This window comes from Capra hircus, chromosome 4 (genome assembly GCF_001704415.2).
Source record: "Capra hircus breed San Clemente chromosome 4, ASM170441v1, whole genome shotgun sequence".
Lineage (NCBI taxonomy): Eukaryota > Metazoa > Chordata > Mammalia > Artiodactyla > Bovidae > Capra > Capra hircus.
The window spans coordinates 27,392,499-27,419,740 of record NC_030811.1 but is presented as its reverse complement, the minus strand read 5'-3'; the positions used below and the strand labels follow the sequence as shown (position 1 = coordinate 27,419,740).

General features: G+C 40.9%; 1 protein-coding gene across 2 annotated transcripts; it reads left to right on the top strand.

Moving 5' to 3' along the window:
- On the top strand, window positions 3,992-27,016 carry CALU (calumenin). Of its 2 annotated transcripts, none has more exons than XM_005679444.3 (7): window positions 3,992-4,106; window positions 11,529-11,760; window positions 16,816-17,009; window positions 20,722-20,888; window positions 21,090-21,150; window positions 22,958-23,157; window positions 24,651-27,016. In XM_005679444.3, the coding sequence occupies exons 2-7, from the start codon at window positions 11,540-11,542 to the stop codon at window positions 24,753-24,755; spliced, it is 948 nt and encodes a 315-aa protein (XP_005679501.1). In that variant the 5' UTR covers window positions 3,992-4,106; window positions 11,529-11,539; the 3' UTR covers window positions 24,756-27,016. The 2 variants fall into 2 exon arrangements, with proteins under 2 accessions (XP_005679501.1, XP_005679500.1); XM_005679443.3 differs by lacking the exon at window positions 16,816-17,009 and adding an exon at window positions 16,549-16,742 and having other exon boundaries at window positions 3,993-4,106.

Sequence of the window (27,242 nt, the reverse complement as noted above, 5' to 3'; positions counted from 1 at the left end):
CATGGCCAGTACTGGAAGTAGTGGACATCATCTGGCCCAAGCTCTGTCACATTGCCATATCCTGAGAGGGGGGATGCTGGGAAATGTAGTCCAGCTGCATCACAGGATGAAGAGGAAACAGTTTGGTAAACAGCCAGTCTCTTCCACATTACTTCAATCATAGTAGCAGCTAAAGATTTTAAAATGGCCTAAAGCCCTCCATGGTGTCCCTCTCATCTTCACCCCCATCCCTGCTATTACCTCCCTGACCTCATATCCTCTACTCTCCTCAATTACTTTACCCAGCCACACTGACTTCCTGCTGCTGCTCAAACACTCCAAGCAGACTTCAGAAGCTCAGGACCTTTGCTCTCGCTGTTGCCTTTTTCTGGAATGTTCTTCACCAAAGTCAGATGTTCACTTACACGCATGTATGGTCCTCTTCATGAGCCTTCTCTGGCTACCCTCTTGAAGACTGCAAACCACTCCTGATGGTCCTAACGTTTCCTTTTTCCTTTCCTGCCTTATTTGTTGAAAATTATTTATTTGGCTGCATTGGGTCTTAGTTGTGCCATGAGGGATCTTCCGTTGTGGCCCACAGGCTCTAGTTGTGGTGTGCAGGCTCTGGAGCAACTGAGGCTCAGTAGTTGCAGTGCCGGGCTTTAGTTGCTCCTCGGCATGCAGGATCTTAGCTCCATGACCAGGGATCAAACCCGCATCCCCTGTATTGCAAGACGGATTCTTAACCGCTGAGCCACTAGGGAAGTCTCCTTTCCTGCCTTATTTTATTCTGAAGCATCTATCACCACCTCTCATTCTATATATTTTGCTTTTGTATATTGTTTATAGGCCACATTCCAGAATATAGGCACCATGAGAGAGTTTGGGGCTCCCCTGGTGACTTAGATGGTAAAGAATCTTCCTGCAATGCAGGAGACCTGGGTTTGATCCCTGGGTCGGGGAAGATCTTCTGGAGAAGGGAATGGCTACCCATTCCAGTATTCTTGTCTGGAGAATTCCATGGCGAGAGTTTTGTCCATTTTGTTCACTGCTGTGCCTCCAGTGCCTAGAACAGTGCCTTGCACACAGGAAACAATACATTTGCAGAGGGAATGTTCAGTAGCACCATATGAGGACAGTTAGGATGTCTGAAGAACATTATCCGCCCTTTGAGGTTGACATTATTCTATCTGCTATAAACAGTCCTTCGGCGCTTCCCTTACAGTTCGATGGGCCTTGGGTGCAGCTATGGTGATTTTTCTCGACGTGTGTCAGCCTTCACGTCCTTTTCCTCCTCTACAGACTTTCTAACTCTAGGGCTCCCAAGAGGCCTAATCTGCTTCTCTCTCCTCAGAAACCTCATGTGTTCTCATGGCTCCACCAGCTGCTGCCTGGCCACTGACTAAGTATCTCCTCCAGCCTACTAGTTCATTCTTTTCAGTTGTTCTCCTATCACCTTAGACTCATCGTGTCTTTAATTCAACTCCGTTCCCCTATCTTCCATTCACCTAGCTCATTCTCCCAGTTTCATACAATTAAAACTTTAAATTTTTGAGTGCTCCCTTTTCATTTCTTTCTTCCAAGCAGTCACTAAGTCCCGGAAATGCTTATTCCCACTTTTAAAAATTCTTTTCTATACAAGTGTTCATTTGCATTTCTCTTGCTTTGCCTAGGCCAAACCCTCATTCACAGGGAAACTCAGGGTGAAAGGGTGCCCCATCTCTGGCAGAGTCCCACTGCCTTTTCCAGCCTCTTCTAGGACACTTCCAAGATGGTGGCATTTCCACTAGGCAGCTGTTCCTTGAGGGCAGGGGCCATGTCCTATTCTTTGTGGGTTTACCAGCACCTAGTACAGTGCCTGACTTCAAGGAGGCATTTTCAAAATAATTTTTAAAGTGGCTCCTGATGCAGCCTATTCTATAGTTAACAGATGCATCTGTATGGAGATGCATCTCCCTGACAGAACACTTGCAACCTCATTCCATCTGTCACAAAGGCACAAGCTTAGAAACCTTCAGAAGATCCACAATTCCCACTGCCTTCAGCTCAGGCGCCTCAGAGCTCAGGCTCTCCCCTCCTCATCCCCCCTTTTAATCTCCCTCATCGCCTACCTGACCTAAGAATTTACCTCCTACTCTGTCCCCCACATGCCCTTTTCCGGTTATTCCTTTTGCTAAATAGTGCTCAGGAATTTTTTAGTCCAGCCTGAGTCACACCTTATTCGGAAAGCCCTCTCTGGATGTTACCAAGGGTTATGGCCACGCCTTTGAATTCCCAAAGTATTGGTCAACCTCTCACCTTGATGTTTAAAGTAAACTAAGTTGCTTTGTATTTAACTTTCTAATGAGCACACTACTTGCCTCAACTGGATTTTAAACTCTAAAGGCTTTATGTGCTAAGAACACAGTAGGTTTATATTCCATTGACATTGCAAAGATAGTAGTCCTTAGTGAAGCAAGTGAAAGTCACTTAGTTGTGTCCGACACTTTGAGACCCCATGGACTGTATAGGAGTGGGTAGCCTATCACTTCTCCAGGGGAACTTCCCAATCCAGGGATCGAACCCAGGTCTCCCACATTGCAGGCAGATTCTTTACCAGCTGAACCACAAGGGAAGCCCAAGAATACTGGAGTGCATAGCCTATTACTTCTCCAGGGGATCTTCCCAACCCAAAAATTGAACCGGGTCTCCTGCATTGCAGGCAGATTCTTTACCAACTGAGCTATCCTTATTTAATTCTAATTTCATGACTGAAAATGAATAAGTTCATGATTTCCTGTGTTCCTCTTCAACTGGGACATCATATGGGTTCCACCCATTCAGTTCACTTAACATTATTAAGCATTTACTTTGAACTGGGCAGTAAGCTGAAAGCTTCAGGTACAAAGATGGATAAAGGTAGATCTCTCTCCTAGAGCTTAATCTGGAGGACAAATGGATAAACAGCGTTTTATAGCAAAATCTGTTCTTCCCAGGTGGCTCTAGTGGTAAAGGACCCACCTACCACTGCAGGAGTCAAAAAAGAGGGTTCTATCCCTGGGTCAGGAAGATACCCTGGAGGAGGGAATGGCAGCCCACTTCAGTATTCTTGCCTGGGAAATCCCATGAATAGAGGAGCTTGGCAGGCTATAGTCCATGGGGTTGCAAAGAGTCCAACAGGACTAAGCACGCATGAACATACATACCAAAGATACAAAGTGTATGAAGGTAAATAAGGGAGGAATTGTTATGCCTAGCAAGGTCAGAAAAGGCTTTTACAGCTAACATCAAACTGGGATTTCTGTGAACTGGGACTTGTATTGTCATTCACAAGGCAGAGGATTTGGAAAACGAGCTCACTGTCGGTTGATAATGAAAGGGCTTCCCTGGTGGTTCAGACAGTACAGAATCTGCCTACAATGAGGGAGACCTGGGTTCGATCCCAGGGTTGGGAAGATCCCCTGGAGGAAGGCACGGCAATCCACTCCAGTATCTCGCTTGGAGAATCCCCATGGACAGAGGTCACAAATAGTCGGATAGGACTGAGCGACTAAGCACAGCACAGAGAGATATGAAAGGGCGGGCAGTTGGAAACATCTATTTCATGACAGTCATAGCACAGGGTACGTACCCATCTAGGCGGCAGAGCTAAAGGGAAAGAAGTGGGTAGGGCTGTTCAACATACTTGGAGAATGATTCAAGTAATTTGGCCCTGGTTTCTTGTGGGCATGAAGATAACTAGGATAATTTAAGAAGCCCTGCGGAGGCCGAGTCACGCTCTGCGAACCGGTACGTAGCGGCCAGGCAGCCGCGCCCACACGCCAACCTGAGTAAGGGGTTACAACCCGCCAACTCCACAGGGCCCCGGACAGAAGTTGGGCGGGAATCCTGTCCACGCAACCCGGCGCGCTCGCGGGGACGTGGCGCTTTCCAGCCAATCCCTACTACGCAACCGTGGGGCCAATGGCTGCCCGAGGAAGCTGCGCGTAGGCGGCGGGCTGGCTGATGATTGGTCTGGAGCCTGCCGTCGTGGAGGACAGCGGCGGGGCGCGGAGCCGCTTCCGGCTGGGCGGGGCTTGCGCGCCAGAGCTAAGCCGGTGGGAGAGCGGCGGCAGCGGCAGCCTGGGCAGTGGTTGCGACGGAGAAAGGTAGGTACCACGATGCACAGTACCTCCGCCGCCGCCGCCTCCCTTTTCACTTTCTTTCTGTCTTCTGGGCCTCGCTCCCGGCGCGGCAGGGCTTCTTTGGCTCAGGGTCCCCGTTTCTGCCCTCTTGTGGTTCTGGGGCCTGACACTGCTCGTGACTGCCCGGCCCTCGGCGTGCAGCCTGGATTCGAGGCCGCCGCTCGCCTTCCCGCGCTCTCTGGGAAGGGGCCTGGGGCCCTGAGAGCTCCGGCTCCCCGCTCTGCGTCTTGTGGGGGTACTGTTTTGTTCCTTGCTTGCCACGTCCTCTGGCTGTGGGCCCCGCCAGTCACCAGGTCTCTCATCCTAAAGGGTCACGCTTGTTTGTCTGCTGAAGGTCGGAGGGCAGTCAGATAGCGTTATTGTTACAGCTCAGTGCCACTTCCCACGCTTGGGCCTGCTTGTGTCCGCCAGCTCCGCCCCAAGGCCACATCCCGAGAGGACATCTGCATCTGCCAAGAAAGTCGTGTTCGCTGACTTGGAGGGTGTAGAAACGAGGGGGGAAGAAAGCATGCAGACCTTATGTGCTTTTTTTAAGAAAGTTGTCTATAATTTTAAAGAAAAGACGAATATCTCTAGCATGTTTGGCTGCATGCCTCGGTCAGCGATGGAAAATAGTTTTAAAAAACTCCAATAAGGTACTGTATTATTACATGGTGTTGTTGCTTCTAGACCCAGGTTCTAGTTCTGATTTTTAGCATGCTGGGTTCATAAGTAAACTTAATTCCCTACAGCTGCCCTGATCGAGTCGAGTGATTTTCAGTTCCAAAAGGTGCTTTTGCTTCAAGGCAAAAAGCTCCCTGGATCCCCTGCTAAAACTTTAGTAGGAGTTTTGATCTGAAGTCCTAAGTGTATAAAGTCCCAGAATAATGTCCTTGAGAATTGAATTGCAGTCACTTCCTGGCGTGAACCATAAAATACGCATGAGTTGGAAATAAGGTTTTTTATGATTTGTTTTTGTAGCTGAGAGGTAGAGAACCATAGGATTTCTGATAACTTATTTTTTTGCTATAGAATGGAACTTGACACATGGCACATGCACGTTTGACCTCGTTTGATAGATTTAGTTAACCAAGGACCAAACGATGATCATCGCTGAAGAATTTATGTATATCTAGTACTATTGCGGCTCCACACATAACCTGCAAATTGTATTTGTGTGGAGCGAAGATGAGTTTGTGTATCTTGGCCTAAATCTGAGATTTACAGGGATTCAGGGATATCCAGCAGGACTGTTTTGAGAATCACTAGGAGAGACACGAGCTAACAAAGAATGATCGAGTATGCCTGAATGGCTAGTAAACTTATAATCATCACTGTTAATGTAATCACTTGCCTGCATTTATCCAGTGATCTGTCAAAAGATACTCAGGGCATTTTCTGTATATTGCATCAGTACGAGAGATCAGTTCTTTGATTTTAACACACGTTTTCCTCTGTGTGTGGCACATGCATTTCCTCTGGTTGTGCCAGGGGTGTTGGAAGCACAGAGGGGTAGTCAGGAATAGCCACTGGAGATGCGTGCTAGGCCATAAGGTCCTAGTTCCAGTCTTTCTATGAACTCTTAAATATGGTTGTTGTTGATGTTGTAATTTATGTATTAGAGTTAAGACAGCTGAAATAGCACTTTTTTTGTTGCTGGCTGATGACCACATCCAGTAAGGGGAACTGGGGGATGGGGAGCACTGGTGGCAGGCAGGAGCTATATTGTTGCCAAGTACAGTCCAACTAATGCAAGAAAATGTGTTACTATACAAAAAGCACAAGACACAGTGTTAGAGACTACGAGGATGGATGCTCAGTCAGTCATGTCCGACTCTTTTCAACTCTATGGGCTGTATCCCACCAGGCTCCTCTGTCCTTGGAATTTTCCACTCAAGAGTTCTAGAGTGGGTTGCCCTTTCCTTCTGCAAGGAATCTTCCCGACGCAGGGGTCAAACCAGCAACTCCTGCATCGGCAGGCAGATTCTTCACTACTGAGCCACAGGGAAGTCCGTTAGGGATTATGCTGCTGCTGCTGCTGCTGCTAAGTCGCTTCAGTCGTGTCCAACCGTGTCAGACCCTGTGCGACCCCATCGACGGCAGCCCACCAGGCTCCCCTGTCCCTGGGATTCTCCAGGCAAGACCACTGGAGTGGGTTGCCATTTCCTTCTCCAAAGAAGAAAAGTGAAAGTGAAGTCGCTCAGTCGTGTCTGACTCTTAGCAACCCCATGGACTGCAGGGATTATAGATGAGTATTAATTTATATTTAGCTGAGATCCCTGCCTTCCTAAAGTACATCTATAGAGGAGCTAAGGAGACAACTTGAGATAACCTATGATCATTATTGTGGAGTGGTACAAACAAGTTCTATAAAGTTCTTTAGAGGAATATATACAGACCACTTGAAGCTGGAGTGATCATAGTAGATAGGTCGTTTCATCTAGGATTTTAAATTGTTTATTTACATCTGGCACTAAAGGAAGGTTGAGCTAAAATAACTACCAAATTCCCAAGAATTTGGTGCCTGTTACATATGCACAACAAAATTACAACTAGAAACCAAAACTTCTGCCCCTACATTTTACATAGCTTTCCTTTGGCAGTTAATAATTTATTGAAGTTTCATCAGCCAAAAGGAAACCTTCATTCTCCCAGGGTTTCTCGAATTTATATTTTAAGGAAATTTGTTTACTCTGCAGCAAGAAAAATTTTAAGTTTGCACTGAGTTGTTTTGGTTATAGAATTAATGAAACCTAAGTAGTAGGCATTTCAAAGCTTCTCCCCTACAGCCAAATTTTGCACTTTTATATACATGGCTAGCTTATAAATGTATACCCTCAGTCACACAAATGATTTAATTAGAATGTATTAATGAACAGTTTGTTCCATTGATTGCTAGAGAAATGCTGAATAAATGGTTTGTCATTATTATAACTCTCATCAAATCATGAAGGGTGAAGTTATTACCTTAGTATGATCCATTGGTGGTACTAAAGTCTGGAAGTGAAGAATGTCAGGTAGATCCCCAGGTGGCTTTAATTCCTAGACCTTATAACAAGAACTTCAGTATTGTTAAATTACTATCAGACTCTTGCCCTCAATTCCCGATTGAAGTAGACACTTAAGCATTGAGATTCCGATTTTGCTGCACTATAGAGGAATGCCTCCCCCCTCCCCCCCCATATCCAACTCACAGATGTGGAATTTTACCACCACACCCATTTTTCCCACTGTTAACACTGAGCAATGGGTCTTTGGTTAACTAGAATAACTGTGGGGTCACTCATTGTTAATGTTCTTGAGAAGCTGAATTTAATCCAAACCTCTAAATTTCCCTGAATCAACTTAATTTTAACTGTTCTATGACCAGTGCATTTTTATTAAAAATGACTGGGAAGAAAAGGAGAAATGGCAAGAATTTAAAGCTTCCAAAAATTTTTTTGAATGGGTAAAATTGATTCTTAAGGCTATCATTGTTACTGAAAGAAATTCAAGTTTATGCTATTGCCTCTCTCTCCTTATAAATTTACTGGAACAAGTCATGAAAATAACTTTGTAGGAAACCATTATGGCTGACATAGTGGAAAAGTATGGTAGTAACTTGATACGTTTTCTGTTCTAGCCCTTTATTTATGTCTCCAACATGACACAATGAAATAGAAATATAATACAAGCCACATATGTAATCTGAAATTTACAGGTGAGGGACTTCCCTGGTGGTCCAGTGATTACGATTCTGCACTTCCACTGCCAGGGGGCATGAGTTCAGTCCCCAGTCAGATTCCTGCTTGTGGGGGGCAGGGAGGGGGAATTTTTTTTTTTTTAAGTGAATATTTAAAACAAGGGGCTTCCCAGGTGGCATAGCGGTAAAGAATCTGCCTGCCAATGCAAGAGACGTGGGTTCCATCCCTGGGTTGGAAAGATTCCTCTGGAGGAGGAAATGGTAACCCACTCCAGTATTGCTGCCTGGAAAATCCCGTGGACAGAGGAGCCTGGTGGGCTACAGTCCATAGGGTCACAAAGAGTCAGACATGACTCAGCGACTGAACATTTGTTAATAAAGCATGTGAAATTAATTTAAATAATTTATTTAATCCAGTACATACAAAAGTACCATTCTTTTATCATAAAGTATAACATACCACATCCTTAATTCACACTAGCCATGTTTCAAGTGTTTGGTAGCCACAGGTAGCTCTCATCCTGGACAGTGCAGGTCTAGTTTTCCGGTTTTGTTTTTCTTTTAAGAAAAAAATTAAATGTAGTCAGACATGACTTAGCAACTGAACAGTATCAACAATTAAATGTTACCCTTGGTGAGGGAGGGGCAGAATTTGAATGAGAGAAACTTATGAGTCATTTGAAAAAGGGAAGTGGGAAGATGAATTTTTCACAACCATTGATTTACCTTTAGATCATGTCTACAGTCCTTTCTCAGAAAAGAAAAAACAAGAAAAATCTGAAACAACCTAACCTACCACCTAAGATAAATTAGAAGAAAAACAAAAGCTAAAGTCAGCAAAGAAAGAAAGTGTTAGTCGCTCTGTCGTGTCTGACTCTTTGCAACCGCATGGTCTGTCCTTGGGATTCTCCAGGCAAGTATACTGAAGTGGATTGCCATTCCCTTCTCCAGGGGATCTTCCCTGACCCAGGGATTGAACCTGTGTCTCCCGCATTGCAAGCAGATGCTTCTTTACCATCTGAGCTACCAGGGAGGATGGGTAGAGTCAGCAAAAGGAAGGATATAATAAAGATCAGAGGCAGTAGAGATTCAAAAATAGAAAAAAAAAAAAAAAAGCCTTTTTTTTTTTTTTTTCCTATTCTTTGAAAGGGTAGACAAAATTGATAAACCTCTGGTCAGGCCCATCTAGATCATGCAGTAAAAAGCCATACAAGCAAGCTATCGTGATAGAGAAAAAAGGGTCTGTTAGCTTTCTATTACTTGGTTTCAGTTTGGTTGAAAAGAGAAAGATGCTTCAGAAATAACTGTGCTGATGTAGTTTTTCAGGAGCCTTGTATAAGTTGTTCTATACTTTCTTCACATCTTTCCACATTATATGTCCTTTGTCTTGGGAGATACCCTTTGTTTCTAATGGACATTTTTATATGTGTGGATTTAAATACATTTGGTAGTCTTTTTTAGTGTGTGTATTCATAAAACAAGAGCCCTTTTGTTAAAGTTTCTAACAGCCAAGGGGGCTTCCTCGGTAGCACTAGTGGTAACAAACCCACCTGCCAATGCAGGAGACGGAAGAGACACAGGTTCAGTCCCTGATTTGGGAAGATCCCCTGGAGGAGGAAATGGCAACCCATTCCATTATTGTTGCCTGGAAAATTCCATGGACAGAGGAGCCTGGTGGGCTATAGTCCATGAGAGTCAAACATTACTGGCAGAGTCAAACTCTCTACTAAGCACAAGCACGAACAGCCAGGAGTTGATATACGTAGGCATGAAAAGTATATTTTTCAATATCTACTAAAGTACAGATTTTTCATCGCCCACTGTAGAGAGATGAAGGTGAAACCATTGCTTTGTCTGGTACGTAGTCCTTGGTGATGTTTTTAGGTACTTTCAGTAGTCGGTAGAAACCCAGATTGCAGGGAGACAGTAGGTGGTTTGGAAACAGAGACGAGTTTCTGGACACCTTGTGAGTGAAGGAACAGGGAAGAGCACGCTTGAAGTAATACGTGGTGTGAGAAAGACTGATTTTGGATTAAGAAGACCTGAGAAGTATTGATTGACAGAATGAAGGAACCTGTAGAGGTGCAGGATTGAGTTTAATTGTGAAGGGAAAGGATAGAGAGATGGATAAATGATAAAGCTGAATCACTTGGCTTTTATGCTGACAATCTTCTTTTATCACTGTATCAAGATGTTAAGTCTCAATCTTAAATGTAGTTTTCCCTCTAAATCCTAATGAGTCAATCTGTTACATTTCTGTATGTTACACAGTATCAAAACTTTACACAGTATCCCTCACAGGCCCTGATAGTGTTCCCAGGTTTAAGCATTAATTTATATCATAACAATGGCGGTTTGCGAAAGCTGTCAGGGTATTATGCAAGAGTTGGTAGGCTGTTATTTTGGGGATGTAATTAGTAATTAATAAAATTTTCCTAAATGTGAGGTCACTTTGTTAATAGGCATAAGGAAGATACTGTTACTATGACTCTTGATTTTTACTTGATTCTGTAAGCCTTTAACATCATAGCTATCATTTGAATATGTCACAGAATAACAGCATAAAACTCATTCCTTATCTCTGAAGAATTTTATTTATCTAAAGAATTATTTGTAGTTTGCAGTGAAACTTTCATTTTGTCCTAAAATAAAGAGATACTCACTGTGACGTTTGAGAGAGCCACTAAATCTAATTTTCTCTCTACTGTTCCACTGATCTGATTGATTAGTTCAATTATTGAAGTAGCCTGGAGTGTTTTTCTCCTTGGGCAGTGTTATTTTACTTGAAAAATAGCATTTGTGTCTTAGGAATAATTATGTGTTTTTTCCTTAAGAATAAATATGTCTCCTTTTCCAGGAGAAGTGGCTTGAAAATGTATGCTACCTAACAAAATAATTTTTATCATATTGTTTAAAAAGTACACACAAAAAGGTAATGTACTCTTTTAGAAAAAGGAAGATAGCACAATAGAGCACAGTATTAAAATTTACTCCATCCCAGCCTCACCACCCCACCGCCATCTCTTTTTCAGCCTAGGGCGTTGTTGCTATTTATAGATAGATGTTTATCCTTCCACACCATTTTCGTGCATATATGTTATATTTTATACAAATATAAGCAACCTGGAGAGGTTAGTTGATTGCTTTTTCTATGAATGAGATCTTGACATTGTTTTGCAACATGCTTTTGTTGTTTTCATAGACTTTGCTGGAATGTGACAGTCACTATACCTACTTTGTGGTGGTAGTGGTGGTTTAATACGTATTTACTAATTCTTTGATTTAGTTCATTTTTCATTTTTTAACCATAAAATATCATCGATTAGAGCATCTTTGTGTATGAATTTGGGTGTTTTGATGGAATAGCATGCAAAAACATTGATAAGCTTTCAGAAGCATGTGCATGCATGCGCACTCAGTCACGTCCCCTCCGTGTCCATAGGTTCGTTTTCTGTGTCTGCATAAAGGGAGACTACTTATAAGATGGATGTTCCTTGTAATTCCTTGTTCCTATAATTCCTTGTCAGCCTACAATCAGATGAAGGAAAGTGGTGAAAATTTCTCAGAGTAAAACTAGAAAGTCTCATATTCTAGCATACTTTTTTATGGGTTAAATAATTGTATTTAGGATAATGTCAAATTGATAATTTTACTGGGTCTGAGCTTTTAATCTCCTGTTTACTCCTTAAGCATGCTGAGTGAACTACTTTTCTTTTTTCTTTAAGATCTGATTATCATGGACCTGCGACAGTTTCTTCTGTGCCTGTCCCTGTGCACAGCCTTTGCCTTGAGCAAGCCCACAGAAAAGAAAGACCGTGTACACCATGAGCCTCAGCTCAGTGACAAAGTTCACAATGATGCTCAGAGTTTTGATTATGACCACGACGCCTTCTTGGGTGCTGAAGAAGCAAAAACCTTTGATCAGCTAACGCCAGAAGAGAGCAAGGAAAGACTTGGGTAAGGTGCCAGCTCTCAGGGGGCTAGGTAGAATAATGACCTTTCTTTATAGATCAACTCGTTCTTTTTTTTCCCTTCTATCTCAGTCACCCGGTAAAGCTGTACTGAACTACATCTGCTGAAAGCTAACCACAGAATTGCTCCCGCTAAAATTTAATCTCTTTCCTCATTTCTCCATTGAATGACAGTTTTTACCTCATTCTACAAAACAAAGTCATTTATGCATTAAAGTGCCAGATACTGTAGGACTCAGCTTAAACCGCATCATCTTGATCCCAAAGGAACATCACATGGGAATTTTCTCAACACTGTTGCTTTTAACTTTTAAAAACAGTCTGTGACCTCTTTGTTGTTGACCATGCCAAGTCTTTGAGTGGATAATAAACTGCAAATTAGACCCCTGGACTGACTAATTTCTGTAGTTTATGATTTCCAAGGATGTCCTTCACCCTCTTTGGTTCATTCTCAGGTATTTGCTTAATTAAAAGCAAAACCAAATCAACCTTGGCTTTCACAAGGTTGTATTAAGCTGTGCTCTTAATGTCAGAGTATGCGTTGGCTCTTGGAGTAAACAGCTGGGCCATAGTCAGGTTCTGTGGCTGTCTCTGAAGGCATCTTTTTACCTAAATAGTTGATGGGGTAGAATTCCAGCTGATTATTTCCGAGGGTCTGAGAATGTCTTTTTTAATTCTTTCAAAGGCTTGCTTTTTAAGGAAATGCAGGTTAATTGGTGAACATTTTCTCCTCAATGAATAGTGGCCATCTGTGTAGCTTTCTGAACTAAATTTAACAGAGTTGTTGGAAAAGTTATACCCCATAGGGATTTCCAGAAATATTTTCCCCACGGATAGTGCTGTGATTAGAAGACATTTTGGGTTTGCTTTGAGTGGTACTTTAAAATAAATTTATTCTTTCGGTGAGTTATCTGCCAACTGAAGGATATAGTATTCTTAAACACTGACAGAAATAATCAAAAGATTTTGCCGTGTAGAATGAGAAACTTTCCCAAAACATTGAAAATAGAGAAAACAAGCACATCAGAGATAGTCTTCTATTAGGTTGTGTTTTAACTTTGAAGGACTGTGCTCACTTTTAATCTCCTAACTGTGCTAACATTCCAAGCTGAAAATAGGGGTGCATGAGGGTGTTCTCAGTCTTCATGTCTTGCCTGTTAATAACATGCATGTCCAGCCTAGATTTTGGTCTGCACACATCTCTGCAGAATTACTGTCAAATAACAAAGGGCCTCTAGGCTTGGTGTCAGTCGGTGTTCTGGCCCTGTGAAGGTATTGGAATTGCTCTGCTAACAGCCTTCAGTAGACAAAAAAACATTTCTTTTAGTCCTCAGTAAATATCAAAAGTTCAACATGTGCACAGATTCCATATTTGATAAGAATAAGATGGTTAAAATGATGTTTTTCCTGGAATGTGTGAATGAACCAAGTCCGGTTTGCTTCTCCCACATGTGGAGATAACAAATAGCCCATTAATAAGGTGATATACTGTTGAAAGCAAGAATTCCAAGTGAAATTTTTTTTCTTTTAAATTAGCTTACTATGGCATTTTTGAACATTGGTATGTGACTGTACACCAGAGGCTGGGTACGACAGTTTCCCCTTTCCATCTATCTAGGAGGCCAGTAATTATTAGGAAATAAGATCATTATTTATACCTCTAGTTGCAAAAATTCACTACTATTTTTAAATCTTTAGTAATAATATCTAAAAAGCTACAGGAAGCACTTAAAAACAATTTTAACATCCAGGTTTTAGTTTCTTTTTCTTATGAATAATCAAATAGAACATTTTTTCCTTGTGTATTTTCAACCTTACCCCACCCCTAAGCAGTCTAAATATACTTAATTTTCATTTATGTGTCCTTCACATGATGATTTATCCAATTTGAGGTGGTGGTCCTTAGTAAAATTTTCACTTATTTTGATATAGAAGTAGAGTGGTTCATCATCCTTTTTTGGGTCACAGGCCCAATCCCTTTGGCAGTCTAATGAAAGCCGAAGTGCAAGTATATGAATATATGTAAAATTTTGCATGCTGAAAATTTCTGGAATATTTTGAACCCTCCTGGAATCCTTTTATTGACCCAGGTTCTTAAAAAGCCAAAGGATTTGGCTTTACGCCTTCTGAAATGTAGAGGCATATGTCACCTCTTAGAAATGACATAATATCCACTTGAGTGCATTGTGTCTGTCCTAGAGTAAATGCTTATTTAGTGGCATCATGCGTTTGTAGGGTTCTCCAGTGTCATAGAAATACAATACCATTAGCTTTATAAATTAACATGGGCTTTTAAAGATCAGAGTTTAGAGCTTCATGCCAAAAATAGGCCATGCCCACTTCCAGTGTACTTTGACAACTGCCTGTAGGCTGGTTAACTAGAAAGATAAGGATAGCTTTTTTATTTTTAAATGGTTGCGTGGTTATTTTTACTGTTTTTAAGATATGTGACAGATGCTATGTGGCCCACAATGTAAAAAATATTTATCTGACTTTTTCAGAAAAAGTTTGCTAATGTCTGAATTGAACCATTTGGGATATTTCTGTTGGGATGAATAGAATAGCATTCAGCCAACTTCATTAGGAAAAGCCCATCTTAAAAGAGTCATATGCCTTTTTTATCTAAGTGATGCTTCTCTTTAGGCTACTAATAATAGTTTAAAATTTTCTTTTGGCAATAAGAATTGCCTTTTTTCTCTTAACAGTACAGTGGAACTCTTGGTAGCCAATGCCTTTCAGACACAAACTGGATTCTATTATAGATAATGTAGAGGTTTTTGAACAGGTAAAACTTAACCTGTTGGGGCTTCCCTGGCGGTCCAGTGGTTAAGATGCTGCACTCCAGTGCAGGGGGCATGGGTTCTGTTCCTGGTCGGGGAACTCAGACCTCTCGTGCTGCACAACACAGCCCCCCAAAAGTAAGAAAAGCTAATTTATTGGTATTGTCAAGATTCTACAGATTCAAGTTGCAAAAAAATTTTTGTCCTGTGTCCATGTAGATACAGAAGGGTATTTGAGGTGACTTCTTACTATTTTAGGGGGCTTCTCTGGTAGCTCAAACCATAGTCTGCCTGCAATGCAGGAGACCCAGGTTTGATCCTTGGGTCGGGAAGATCCCCTGGAGAAGGGAATGACAGTCCACTGGAGAATCCCATGGATGGAGGAGACTGGCAAGCTACAGTCCATGGGGTTGCAATGAGTCAGACAAAACTGAGTGACTAACACTTACTTACTGTTTTACCTTTTTAAAAAAATATTTTAGAGTAAAAACTATAAGATTCTCTGAAGGAAAATGCTTGTTAATTACAGGATTTAAGTAATAGACAATCATGGCTAAAAGCATATCAATCAATATCAAGGTGAATTTGTGTCTCTTATATTCTCTGATTCTAATCACTTTCCAATGTTGTATTCATAAGAATACCGATTGGGAAACAACATAAGCTACCAAATGACAGTCTTTTTCAATCCTGCAAATAACAGCATAGGGGTATGCCAAGATTTCAGTTCCAATAGAAGTTTTTTTTTTTTTTAACAGTAGGAAAATTATTTATTAATTCTTGACCCTTGAATTCTTTCTAAAATATTCCGTGTGATGAAATAAGTGTGCATAATGGACTTCTACTGTGTCAATTCCATTAGAAGTTTTGATTTAAAGTTCTTGTGACTTGATCCTCCCTACAAAGGGCCAAGGGGTGTTTACATGATCTTTTCCTGGCTCTCTTAAAGAATGTAGTCAGTGAATATTACTACTCTTAGGCCATTAAATAATTGGTGTGTAAAATTGTAAAAAAAAAAAAAAAATTCTTGTGACTTTACATAGGCAGTCTTAGCTTCTATAAGTAAGCAATTACATCGTTAAACAGAAGTTTTCATATCATGCACATATTTTGAAGTCCTTAAGTCTTTTAAAAATGCCTGTTATTAGTATGACATTGCTGGAAGAAAGAAGCTTATGAAGAGCAAAGTATATTCATTCTTTAGCCTTGTAGTTTGGTTTATCATCTGCACCCTAACCCTCTCAGCTTATTAACATTCTCATAATCAAGGATGTACATTCTTACCACATTACTTCTTCAGAGCTCTCTGTTTTTGTGGTTATATGTAAAAATCCAATTCAATATAGTCTGTAATAACTGCTAGCCTTTTTTTTCTTTTTTTAATGTATAAGCATGCTTATGTCTCTGTACCTATTTTGGGGTTTAAAAGAAAAATCTTGACTTCAGGTATAAGTGATCCTGGAACTATTTTTGATATCTTTATATTTTTAGCAAAGGCGTTTTGGTTTTTTTAAAAAACTGCATTTTTTTTTAAAAATCTGGCTACAGTTTTTGAATTTTTAGAAAACCAAGTCAGTGGTTGTGATTATTTACCCAGAAATAGAGATTCTCCTAAGAGCAATAAAGAACAAATATAAAAATTTGCATGTTGTTTGATACTAAGAGTGAAGAACCCAGATAGGAAAGGATATTCACTCCAAAATTCTGACCACTGGCTGAGACCTGCCTCTTAGGGATAGTCCATAGTTTGCTTTTGGTTCCAAGTACACCATCCATGGACTGTGCTTGTCTTATCTGGATGACTCATTTCAGACCAGCAACAGGCACTCAAGAGAAAAATTTTCAGTTGCCCATCTGGCAGTTTTGTTTTGAAGACAATTTTTATTTCCATCCTTTAGCCCTGGGCAACACCCGTGGCCATAGCACACATCTGGCTAAGTCCAGAGCTTTGTGTCCTTTTAACTTCTTGCTGGATTTCTCTGCATTTTCTACAGAAAGATTGTAAGTAAAATAGATGGCGACAAGGACGGGTTTGTCACTGTGGATGAGCTCAAAGACTGGATTAAATTTGCACAAAAGCGCTGGATTTACGAGGACGTAGAGCGGCAGTGGAAGGGGCATGACCTCAATGAGGACGGCCTCGTTTCCTGGGAGGAGTATAAAAATGCCACCTACGGCTACGTTTTAGGTAGGTCCCTACTCTCTGGGGGAAAAAGCCTTGTGGAGCCGGCACCTTGAAACGTAACTGTTTTGTCTTGTAGAATGATTGTAGATAAAATAGACGCGGATAAAGATGGGTTTGTGACGGAGGGGGAGCTGAAATCCTGGATTAAGCACGCCCAGAAGAAATACATATATGACAATGTTGAAAACCAATGGCAGGAGTTTGATTTGAATCAAGACGGCTTAATCTCCTGGGATGAGTACAGAAACGTGACTTATGGCACTTACCTGGGTAAGGGGCAAGGTGTCAGCCTGGTGGAGACCATGGTCTTGAGTCAAAGAAACAAATGGGTCAAGCAGTGAAGGAAAGGAAGAAATCACACTTATCTTAGATAGTTTGATGCTGTGCTGATTCTCCTTCACTTTATTGATTTTGAATTTGTATATTATGTATTTTTAAAAATTTGTTTTATTTTGGTTTTCTAAGGTCTGACATCTTTTACATCTTTTAGCATTTCAGATGTATTTCCCCATTTTTTTCTTGCTGTCATCCCTCAAAGAGACCATTTTTGGAGTAAATTCTCGTTCAAAAGGCTGCATTGTACCAACAATGCAAAGCAGGAGGCTTTGAGATGTCTCTTGACATGGTCACATTAAAGCGTTGGACCTGAAATTTAAACCAAATTAGATTTCTTTGTAACTGGTGAGAATAGGAGGAAAATACTGTCTTCCCTTGCTAAAATAAAGGTCAAGTCTAATGGCTTTCCTTGATGAAATTTAACTATTTCAATATGTCTGCTTACTGAAGTTTAGAAATGAGTATTTCCCATTTGTTTTCTCTGACACATGAGTTTATTAGCCTGCTTTGCAAATGCTTCGAGGCAAATCAATGTGACTTTGATTGCTTTTTGTTGATTTGGTAGCTTGTATGCTTGGGCCACCTGTTAGTAATTTTCTTTTACTTATTCCACTTGCCTGCTGTTAAATGCTAGGTGGCGATCTTACCAAGTTGATGACTTAGAGTGTTTTTGTTAGTGATATTCCTCTTTTGTACGTGGTCACAGTTTGAGATGAGACAAGAATGAATAAATGTTACTTCTTGCATTTTTACTCTGGAAATTAAATAAATTTCTGGGTGAAAGCAGGCGTTCTCCATCACTGACTAACAGGCAATGAATGTATGATGGTCTGTTTCCCCCATTGGATAACCAGCTGTCCATGTTAATTACAGGACTGCATGCATTTCTGGTGAACAGATTTTTATTTCTGTATGGGGCTTGTTCTCATTCCTGAGACAAGAGCGGCCACCTCTCTCATGCTTGACACTTAGCCAAGAACCAAACATATCCTTCTCCCAATTAAGAACACGTGTATCAAAAAGTCAGTGCAGATAGAGAGACAACCATGCTTCTTGCTCTCTGGCTGAGACCCAGAGCTTCCTGATGTGTTTGGGATTAATTATAAATACAAAGCACTGGTTAGGCTATTGGTGATCTCAACAGAATGATGTGTTAATAAATCTCAGCTCAGACCTAGGCACTTACTGTCCAGAAGGAGTTTTAAACTCTTTTTATGATTATGTGCATACAAATCTGTTGAGAGCTTTGTTACCTCACAGGGCCAGTGATTCAATGTAATGAGTATTTCTACTGACCTGAAACTGCATAAGCTGAAGCACTGGCTAGAGAAACAATGTCTTTATAAGGCATCTTTCTCTGGCGGCCTGGGGGTGGACAATGCTGGGGTAAGGAGGCGCCTTCCAAAAGTTCTGAGGAGTTTTTTGTGAAAATGTGTTCTTGACTCAGTTGAGTTAAGGTACAAATCATCTTAGCTTCTAATTAGGGTCTGTCTTAATATCTGCTTTCCACAAAAGGGACGTTAACCCCGTCTCTGCCACAAGTAAAATATGAGATGCCAAGATCTGTCCCGCCTATACCAAAACCAAAACTAGATCACGAGCCTACCCTTCACTGTGTGCAAGCCAGCTGGCCCAGTAAACTGGTGCTTAGGATAGATAGGGCACTGAGCAGTGATGATAGGCATGCGAGTTTAGTCATTAAATACAGTTCTGTAGCTTTCTTCTTCATCCTTATATATGTGTATGTGATCCTAGTCACCAAGTTTTACCTAAGGAAAAAAGGGCTCTCGTTTTTTTCTACTCTTAATATGTAAGTTGCCTTCTGTTATCTTGTTTATGTTACATAGTTTGTACTGATTATTTGTTTAGAAGAAATGACTTAGTATCTGAGTGAGGTAGTATTTTCCTTAAATTCTCAGTCTCTAATCTGTTATGGCTTTGAGTATACACATAGGGTCCCCAGAGCCCCAGTTTAATCAGTAAACTGTCTTACTGAATTTTGACCCTCATCAAAGAATGAAGCTTCAAGTTGCTCAACTCAAAATAGAGCAGTAGTTTATTGTTGTTGTTTTTGACCATACTTAAAGTATGGAAAGATTGAACTACAATATCGAAACTCAATAGTGTAGTGTTAGTAAGGGGCCCTGTGGGTTTGTTTGTTTGTTAATAAAAACTAGTGCTATATCTTTTTTTATTTGATCAATATGTTTTGGGAACAATCATTTCTTACCTTTAATGTGGTGACTTTTACTTTTCAAAATATCTTCACATGTTATCTTATTTTGGTCCATATAGCAACTCAGATGGAAAAGTTGTTTTGTTTTTCCCCCTTTTTTAACTCCTTCACTTTTTTTCAATTTAAAGTTCATTTTTCTAGATTCTTATGAAGTGAAGTGAAAGTCACTCAGTTGTGTCCGACTCTTTGCAACCCCAAGGACTACACAGTCCATGGAATTCTCCAGGCCAGAATACTGGCATGGGTAGCCTTTACCTTCTCCCGGGCATCTTCCCAATCAAGGAATCAAACCCAGGTCTCCCTCATTGCAGGCAGATTCTTTACCAGCTGAGCCACAATAACTACTGCTTGTGCAGTTCAACATCCTAACAGATAGGTCCAAATTCAATTTGGTTGTAATCTAATATTTATCTTCTGTAACAGATTTGTTGAAGTATAATTGACATACAGTTTATTGCACTGCACATATTTAAAATGCACAATTGATGAGTTTTGCCATATGTGTATGCATCAGTGAGCCCCTCACTGTAATTAAATATTTCCATCACCCCCAAAAGCTTCCTTGGTCCCATTATAGTCCTCACCTTCCTCGTGCCCTGTCCCATGGCATCCACTGATCTGTTTTCTGTAACTTGATTTGTTTGCATTTTCTAGAATTTTATAAAAATGGAGGAAGTGGGGGTAGTGAACAGGTATCTCATGGTATATTTCTGAATTAACCAAAGAAACTAAAATGTGACCTTTCAGAGTGGTGCTGTTCTGGTATTGAATCCAGATGGCCTATAATGGGAAAGAAGGCCTTTGATATCTGGCTTCCTAATGAGAGCCTAATGTTTAATAAATGTTTAAATAATGTTTCATAAACATAGCAATAGTTAACATGTATTAAAAGCCAGCTCTGTGTCAAGCAGTGTTCGAGGTACTTAACTTCTATTTATTTGCTTGTTTAACATCGTAACAATCCTGTGAGGCCAACTCTATTACTCTCTGTATTCTACAGATGAGTAAATTGAAGCACACTTAAGTTACTTGTCCAAGGTCACATGGCTAAGAAGTAGTAGAGTTAGGATTCAAACCCAGACCCTGTGACTTTAGAGCCACTGCTGCCCCTTGGATATAACTAGAACACTGAAGCCCTCTAGTAGCCTTGATATCGATAACAGTGAAGCATTTATGTAATGGATCACATAGGCCAAGAGCCAGGGTTCCATGTTGAATTTACATTCAGTTCAGACCTGACTCTGTAGTCTTTGATCACCAAAACTGAATGTCTTTATACTGCTGTAGTTTACCCTGAGTAACCAAGTTAATTCTTCCATGCTAGGTTTATTGTTCTTGGAAATTGATTTCCGTACATTTTCATGGTTTCTAGAAGTCTTTTAAGATTGGACCTAAATTTTTGTTTCCTAGATGATCCAGACCCTGATGATGGATTTAACTATAAACAGATGATGGTTAGAGATGAGCGGAGGTTTAAAATGGCAGACAAGGATGGAGACCTCATTGCCACAAAGGAGGAATTCACAGCTTTTCTGCACCCTGAGGAGTATGACTACATGAAGGATATAGTGGTACAGGTGGGTGAGAGAGAGGATTCTCAGTGGAAACTTTCTCCTTTTGTTGCTTACACTCTTTCCTGTGGTTTAACCATACTTTAATATATATACATAAACACATATATACGTGTGTGTTTATTTTAATGACGCAGTTTCTTGTCCTAAATAATTGCCTGAACTAATTCATCCAGATACGAGATCTAATTATTCTCTTCTGTTTAGGAAACTATGGAAGATATAGATAAGAATGCTGATGGTTTCATTGATCTGGAAGAGTATATTGGTAAGTCTGTTTCTAGTCTGTTTTTCTTAGAAGAAGCTGGGAAACATTGGAAGATATGTCCACCAATAAAAATAATCTGCCCCGTGGGTCAACTCTTAGCACATCATTAACTCAGACCAGCATGGGAAATAGTGGGTCATGATAAAGTATTGAGCAGCGCTGGCCAATCACAATGTGAATGTGAGCCCCAAATGTAAGTTTAACTTTTCTATTAGCCACATCAAAAATAATGAAAAGAAACAGATGGAATTTACTTCACATGTGTATTTTATTTAATCTAACATTCCAAAATACTATAATTTCCACGTTATGAAGGATTATTTTTTTTCTCTTTTCACACGAGTCTTCAAAAGTGTATTTTACACTGTAGCACATCTCAGTTTAGACTAGCCACATTTCCTTTCCTCATAGCCTGATGTGGCCGGTGGCTGCTGTAGTGGACTGCACTAAAATAGCGCATCCCAGATGCCCTATGGAATTGACACTGAGGAGTTGTAGGGAACCTAGACTGGTATTGGGAAACTAGGGAGCAGAACAAGAGAGACACTTGGGTGAGTAAGCAACCAGGAGTTGTTGGTTCCTCTTCGTCATTCCTTTTCAGTGTATTCTGTTTGTATTTTCTGTAGAGGTTTTCTGATTTGTTTCCTTTTGTCCTTTTTTTGGCCATGCCATGCAGTTTATGGGATCTTAGTTCCCCAACCAGGGATCAGACCCCACCCTTGGCAGTGAAAATGTGGAGTCCTAACCACTGGACTGCCAGGGAATTCCCAGTTTATTTTAGATGCTATACCTTCAAGGCAGTTTCTCTCAGGTACAGCTTTTTTCTTTTTTTTTTCGCCATGCCACCGCTGGCGTGTAGAATCTTAGTTCCCCAATCAGGGATTGAACCTACATCCACAGTATGGAATCTGAACCACTGGACCACCAGGGAAGTCCCTAAAGTTATTTTTATTATCCTCAAAAATAATTGCAAGATTTTCCCATTGCTTTAAAAAAAGGAGCTGCCTCTTACCAAGTAGTTGACCAAATTGTTTCACAATTCATGTGATGGAAAGTAGCATAAGACAATGCCCATCATTTTAAGAGATATATTATAAAGTATACTTAGGCATTGGTTGTAGACAGTTTGACTGTTCACATTTACAGACACTTTTACATCTCTCAGGTTTTCCTGAGGATTTACAACCACATCTGTCTAAAACTAGTGGTCAGGTTAATTTGCTGCCTTGTAGTGAAATGGAACACAGGGAATAGGTGTCTTATGAAAGTTGGTCTTTACCCTTCTTGACGCTAGTCATCTGCCTTTGTTTCTGCATTTTAAAAAACGCTTAGGGCTGCGCTGAGTCCTCGCTGCTGCACGCAGGCCCGCTCTAGTTGCAGTGCATGTGGTGGCCTCTCCCACTGCAGAGCACGGGCTCTAGGCAAGCGGGCTTCAGCAGTTTGGCTCTCAGGCTTAGTTCCCCCATAGTAGCACATGGGATCTTCCTGGACCAGGGGTCCAACCCGTGTCCCCTGCGTTGGTAGATGGACTCCTAACCACTGGACCACCTGAAAATCCCAGTTTCTGCCTTTTTTTAAAATAGTTCTCTTTGCTCATACCACTCAAGAGCAATCGCTTGAAATATTCTTTTTGCAAGATCATCAGGAAAATGCCTTACTTCATAACATCTCTCCAACCTAAAATACCCTTATAACTTCTGTGAGGTTCCAAACTAATGAGTGAGGAAGAACGGTCAGATCAGATTTTCATGGGGCAAGCTTTGAGAGAAGACATAGCCATCTTATGTATGGATGTCTGTTCATACAGGTGATATGTACAGCCATGACGGAAATGCTGATGAGCCAGAGTGGGTCAAGACAGAGAGAGAACAGTTTGTTGAGTTTCGAGATAAGAACCGTGATGGAAAGATGGATAAGGAGGAGACCAAAGACTGGATCCTCCCCTCAGATTATGACCATGCTGAGGCAGAAGCCAGGCACCTGGTCTATGAATCAGACCAAAACAAGGTAGGTCTGACCAGGCCCAAGCAATCTAGCAATGGTCCAAGTCTGTCTCTAGGGGATTGCTTAAAAAATTCCTATTAACGTACATAGAGCATGTAAGGTGTTAATTAGTCTAAGTCTGCTACGGAGCTAAAGTTGGCAGCTGAAACTTACAGGGCAGCACTAGCTCTGTGCTCCCTCATTTTGGAAATCCCTTTGCCCGATGTTCTTAGCATTGGAGGAGTTTAAGGCTCAGCAAGAGCCTCTGGATATAGCCTGTGCCCAGCGTGCCTCATCCGCTATCTTTGGAACCCCAAGAAATTTTCTTTGCCTTTTTTTTGTTATTTCCTTTGTTCTTTTACCTTTTACAGGCTCACTTTGCCTACTCAGAGCTGATTATTTCATTCTTAAATCAAGCATGCTGCTTGTAGCTTATAAATCAGCTTTTCTCTATTATAATTCAGTTCAGTCGCTCAGTTGTATCTGACTGCGACCTCATGGACTGCAGCACGTCAGGCTTCCCTGTCCATCATCAACTCCCAGAGCTTGCCCAGACTAAACGTCCATCAAGTCAGTGATGCCATCCAACCATCTCATCCTCTGTCGTCTCCTTCTCCTCCTGCCTTCAGTCTTTCCCAGCATCAGGGTCTTTTCCAATGAGTCAGTTCTTCACATCAGGTGGTCAAAGTATTGGAGCTTCAGCATCAGTCCTTGACCAGTTATCTCAGAAGGCATTTGGTTCATTGAAAGAGTGGTGTTACTACTGAGCCCTGTCACCTTTTTCAGAGAATGTCGTCCTAGAGCAGACTGAAAATCAGTCTAAAGATGGGGGGGGTTAGAATTCTGAATGTTCTTTTATTTAGATTAATGTTTGGTTTTTATGTAGTTTCTTATCATTGAGCCTTTTTAAGGGTCGGTCTGTTTTGCGTTCTTGCTCAGTCTCTTCAGTAGCCAGGTGCTGAGACATGAGGAAAGGAAACTCATATAGTCATCCCTTGGGAATCTGGCCTAGCTAATTTTTGAGATAAGATCTGGACCTCCATTAGGGGTTCTGTCTGGAATCTGATTGGTAGCTAGGGCATTTTGGAGTTGAAAACTATGCTTGATAGTAACAGATTTCATTGTCCCTGTTAGACAGTGACTTGATTGACTTTGAAGTATTTTTCCTGGCTCTTGTTAACTATCTTTTACCGATATCTAGGAGATGTCCCACATTTTGCTGAAAAGGGAGCATTTTCTCCCCAAGAAATAAACCCGTACCGCTGGCGTTGACCTATTCAGCTGTATTATTTTCATCCTTTTAGCTTTCTTGATAAGGAAATAAATTAATTGCTCTTTTCTTCGTGTGTGTGTGTGTTGGGGATGGGCCATGAGTACTGAGTTCACATTTAATTTAGTGGGAATTAGAATCTTAAATCTTGGCAATTCTTAGATCCCCTATTGTATGATAGCAGTGTTTCTGAATTTGAAATGGGAACTTTTATTTTGCCTCAGTTCACTGTTCTTTCTGCTTTTAGGATGGCAAGCTTACCAAGGAGGAGATTGTTGACAAGTATGATTTATTTGTGGGCAGCCAGGCCACAGATTTTGGTGAGGCCTTAGTACGACATGATGAGTTCTGAGCTGCAGACAGAGGAACCCACATTTCTTCAAAATAATTTATTTTTACAGCTTCTGGTTTCACATGAAATTGCGCTACTGAGACTGTTATTACAAACTTTTTAAGACATGAAAAGTTGTAACAGAAATGATCCCGTCCCCATTCCTCCTCCTCTCTGAGGGACAGGAGGGAAACCGTGCTTCTGAGGAACAACTCTAATTAGTACACTTGTGTTTGTAGATTTACACTTTGTATTATGTATAACATGTGTGTTTATTTTTGTATTTGTTCTCTGGTTGAGAGTATGATATGAAGGATCAACATCCTCAACTCACACTTGTAGGCAAACATTAGCCCTTCACTCTTTCTCAACCCTTATCATGTAATTTTTTATAATTTTGACTTAAGTTTAAGCCTGAGATCAATAAGAAATGTTCAGGAGAGAGAAAAGGGAAGAAATATTCCCCACAATTTATATTTAGAGAGATAACACTTAAACTTGCCTATTGAAAAGTATATTTCATAAGTAGGAGGGGCCACATGTTCCATTCAGTTGCTTCATGTCCAGGTCCTAGCATTATGTGGGCAAGGACAGATCCCTGTGTTATAAGAAAGCTTGAATCGACTTGATTTCATTCATCCTTTTTTTCCCCCCCTTCCCTGTGGGACTAGCTGTTTGCTAATTTTGTCAAGCACAGCTGTGGTGGGAAAAGTTGGGGCCAGTGTCTTGAATATCAATCAAGTAGGGAGTGTGATCTCTTTACAGAGATATAAATAGAAACAGCTGGAAAACTAAAGAAAAAATCCAAGTGTTCTTAGGGCACATGCTTTTTTCTGGGTGTGCATCTATTGAAGTGCTCAAGCCTGTCTTTATTCAATCAGTCAGTGCCCCATTCAGTTCCTATTTCCCCAAGTGTTCCAAGGAACTAATCTTGATTTCACTGCTGTCAAAATGTGCTCCTTTCCAATCGTGTCATTGAAAGTGCCTTTAATGAGAGAAACGGTCACTGAATGAGGATTCTCTTAAGAAACCCTAAGATAAAGAGAAAGTAGACGATTTGGACCACCTTAAATGAAAGCTTAGAACCTCCTGTTGTGGTGGGGATTTTTTTCTTCCCTTTCTCTTTTGGACAGTGGTTCAATAGCAGTATTAGTTAGGGGCTTGGTTGCAGTGTTCTTACCTTGTGGGCTGATTTCTGAAAACCACATGCTGCTGAATTTACCAGGGATCCTCATACCTCAGAATGCTAACCACTTATCTACCAGGCCTGTTTCTCTGTCAGCTGAGGAGGCTGAGCTAAGGCTCAGAGATGAGAGGGCTCTTTGGTTTGAGGACCGTCGCTCACCCTTCCTGCCTTTGACTCATCCTTCCCTATGTCCCCATCTCCCCGCTGCCAAAAAATGTTTATCATGGATCAACATTGCCAATCCTTATCAAAGAGAGGGACATTGTAGAAAGAGCTGAAGAAACCACCTCTGTTCCCAACTCACCTATATTTTGCATAACAAGAAACTGCCCTTTTTTGGTCCCTTTCATACACATGGACCTCTTTTGAGAAGAATTATGTATTCCAAGTTTTTAGCCCTCAGGTTACTAAGACATATATATATATATATAACCTTTATTATTTCATATATCTTTCTGGATAATACATTCAGGTGGTGCTGGGTGATTATTATAATCTGAACCTAGGTCTTCCATAATCATGTTCAGGTGGGCTACTTGGCCTGGTAAAAAGCCAGATATGTAACTTCACCCTGGCCTTTGCTCTTGAGAGTGGATACATTCTTTGAACCCCAGTATAAGGAAATGGGAATTCTCTGCCTTCAGATTCCCCATTTGAATTGTTAAGAAGACCAGGAATGATTAATAATGCCACCAACCCTGGCTTGGAGAGGGCACAGCACAAATTGTGTGGCAGGAGAGCCTCGCAGGTCACTAGGTGCAGAGAACCCAGGCCTCACGTTAAAGTCATGCACCTAGAAAGCAAACCTCCATCTGCTAAGATAGCAACTTCTGGATGCTGGGTGCTCATCAATAAGCATTTGTACTCTAATCTCTAATGACCCTCCTGGATTTTTTTTTTTTTTTTTTTTGGTTTAAATCAAGCCTGAGGCTGGTGAACAGTAGCTACACACCCACATTGTGTGTTCTGTGAATGCTAGCTGTCTTGAATTTGGATACTGGTTATTATTTTTTATAGAGTGTAAACCAAGTTTTATATTCTATAATGCAAACAGGTACCTATCTGTTTCTAAATAAAACTGTTTACATTCACTGAAGGGTATGTATGTCCTTTATTTTCTTAAGAAATGGAGCTCTTGCTTAGAATTATGGGGTTATAAAATGTCACAGAAAATGGACCTCTCCTAGAAGGTTTACCCCACCCCAACCCAGAGAAGTTGCTGCCTTCTCCCAAATTGGTTACTCTTTCCTTCTATTCCTGAAATCTTTAGCATCCTTATACAGCCGTAACCTTTCTTGGCTTCTTTTAGGCCATGTAACTGG

Excerpts from the sequence above, each read along its gene's own strand:
- CALU (XM_005679444.3), top strand. The coding sequence starts at position 11,540 with ATGGACCTGCGACAGTTTCTTCTGTGCCTGTCCCTGTGCACAGCCTTT. Across the intron at positions 11,761-16,815 it reads GAGAGCAAGGAAAGACTTGG|AATGATTGTAGATAAAATAG; the intron begins GTAAGGTGCCAG and ends TTTGTCTTGTAG. Across the intron at positions 17,010-20,721 it reads GACTTATGGCACTTACCTGG|ATGATCCAGACCCTGATGAT; the intron begins GTAAGGGGCAAG and ends TTTGTTTCCTAG.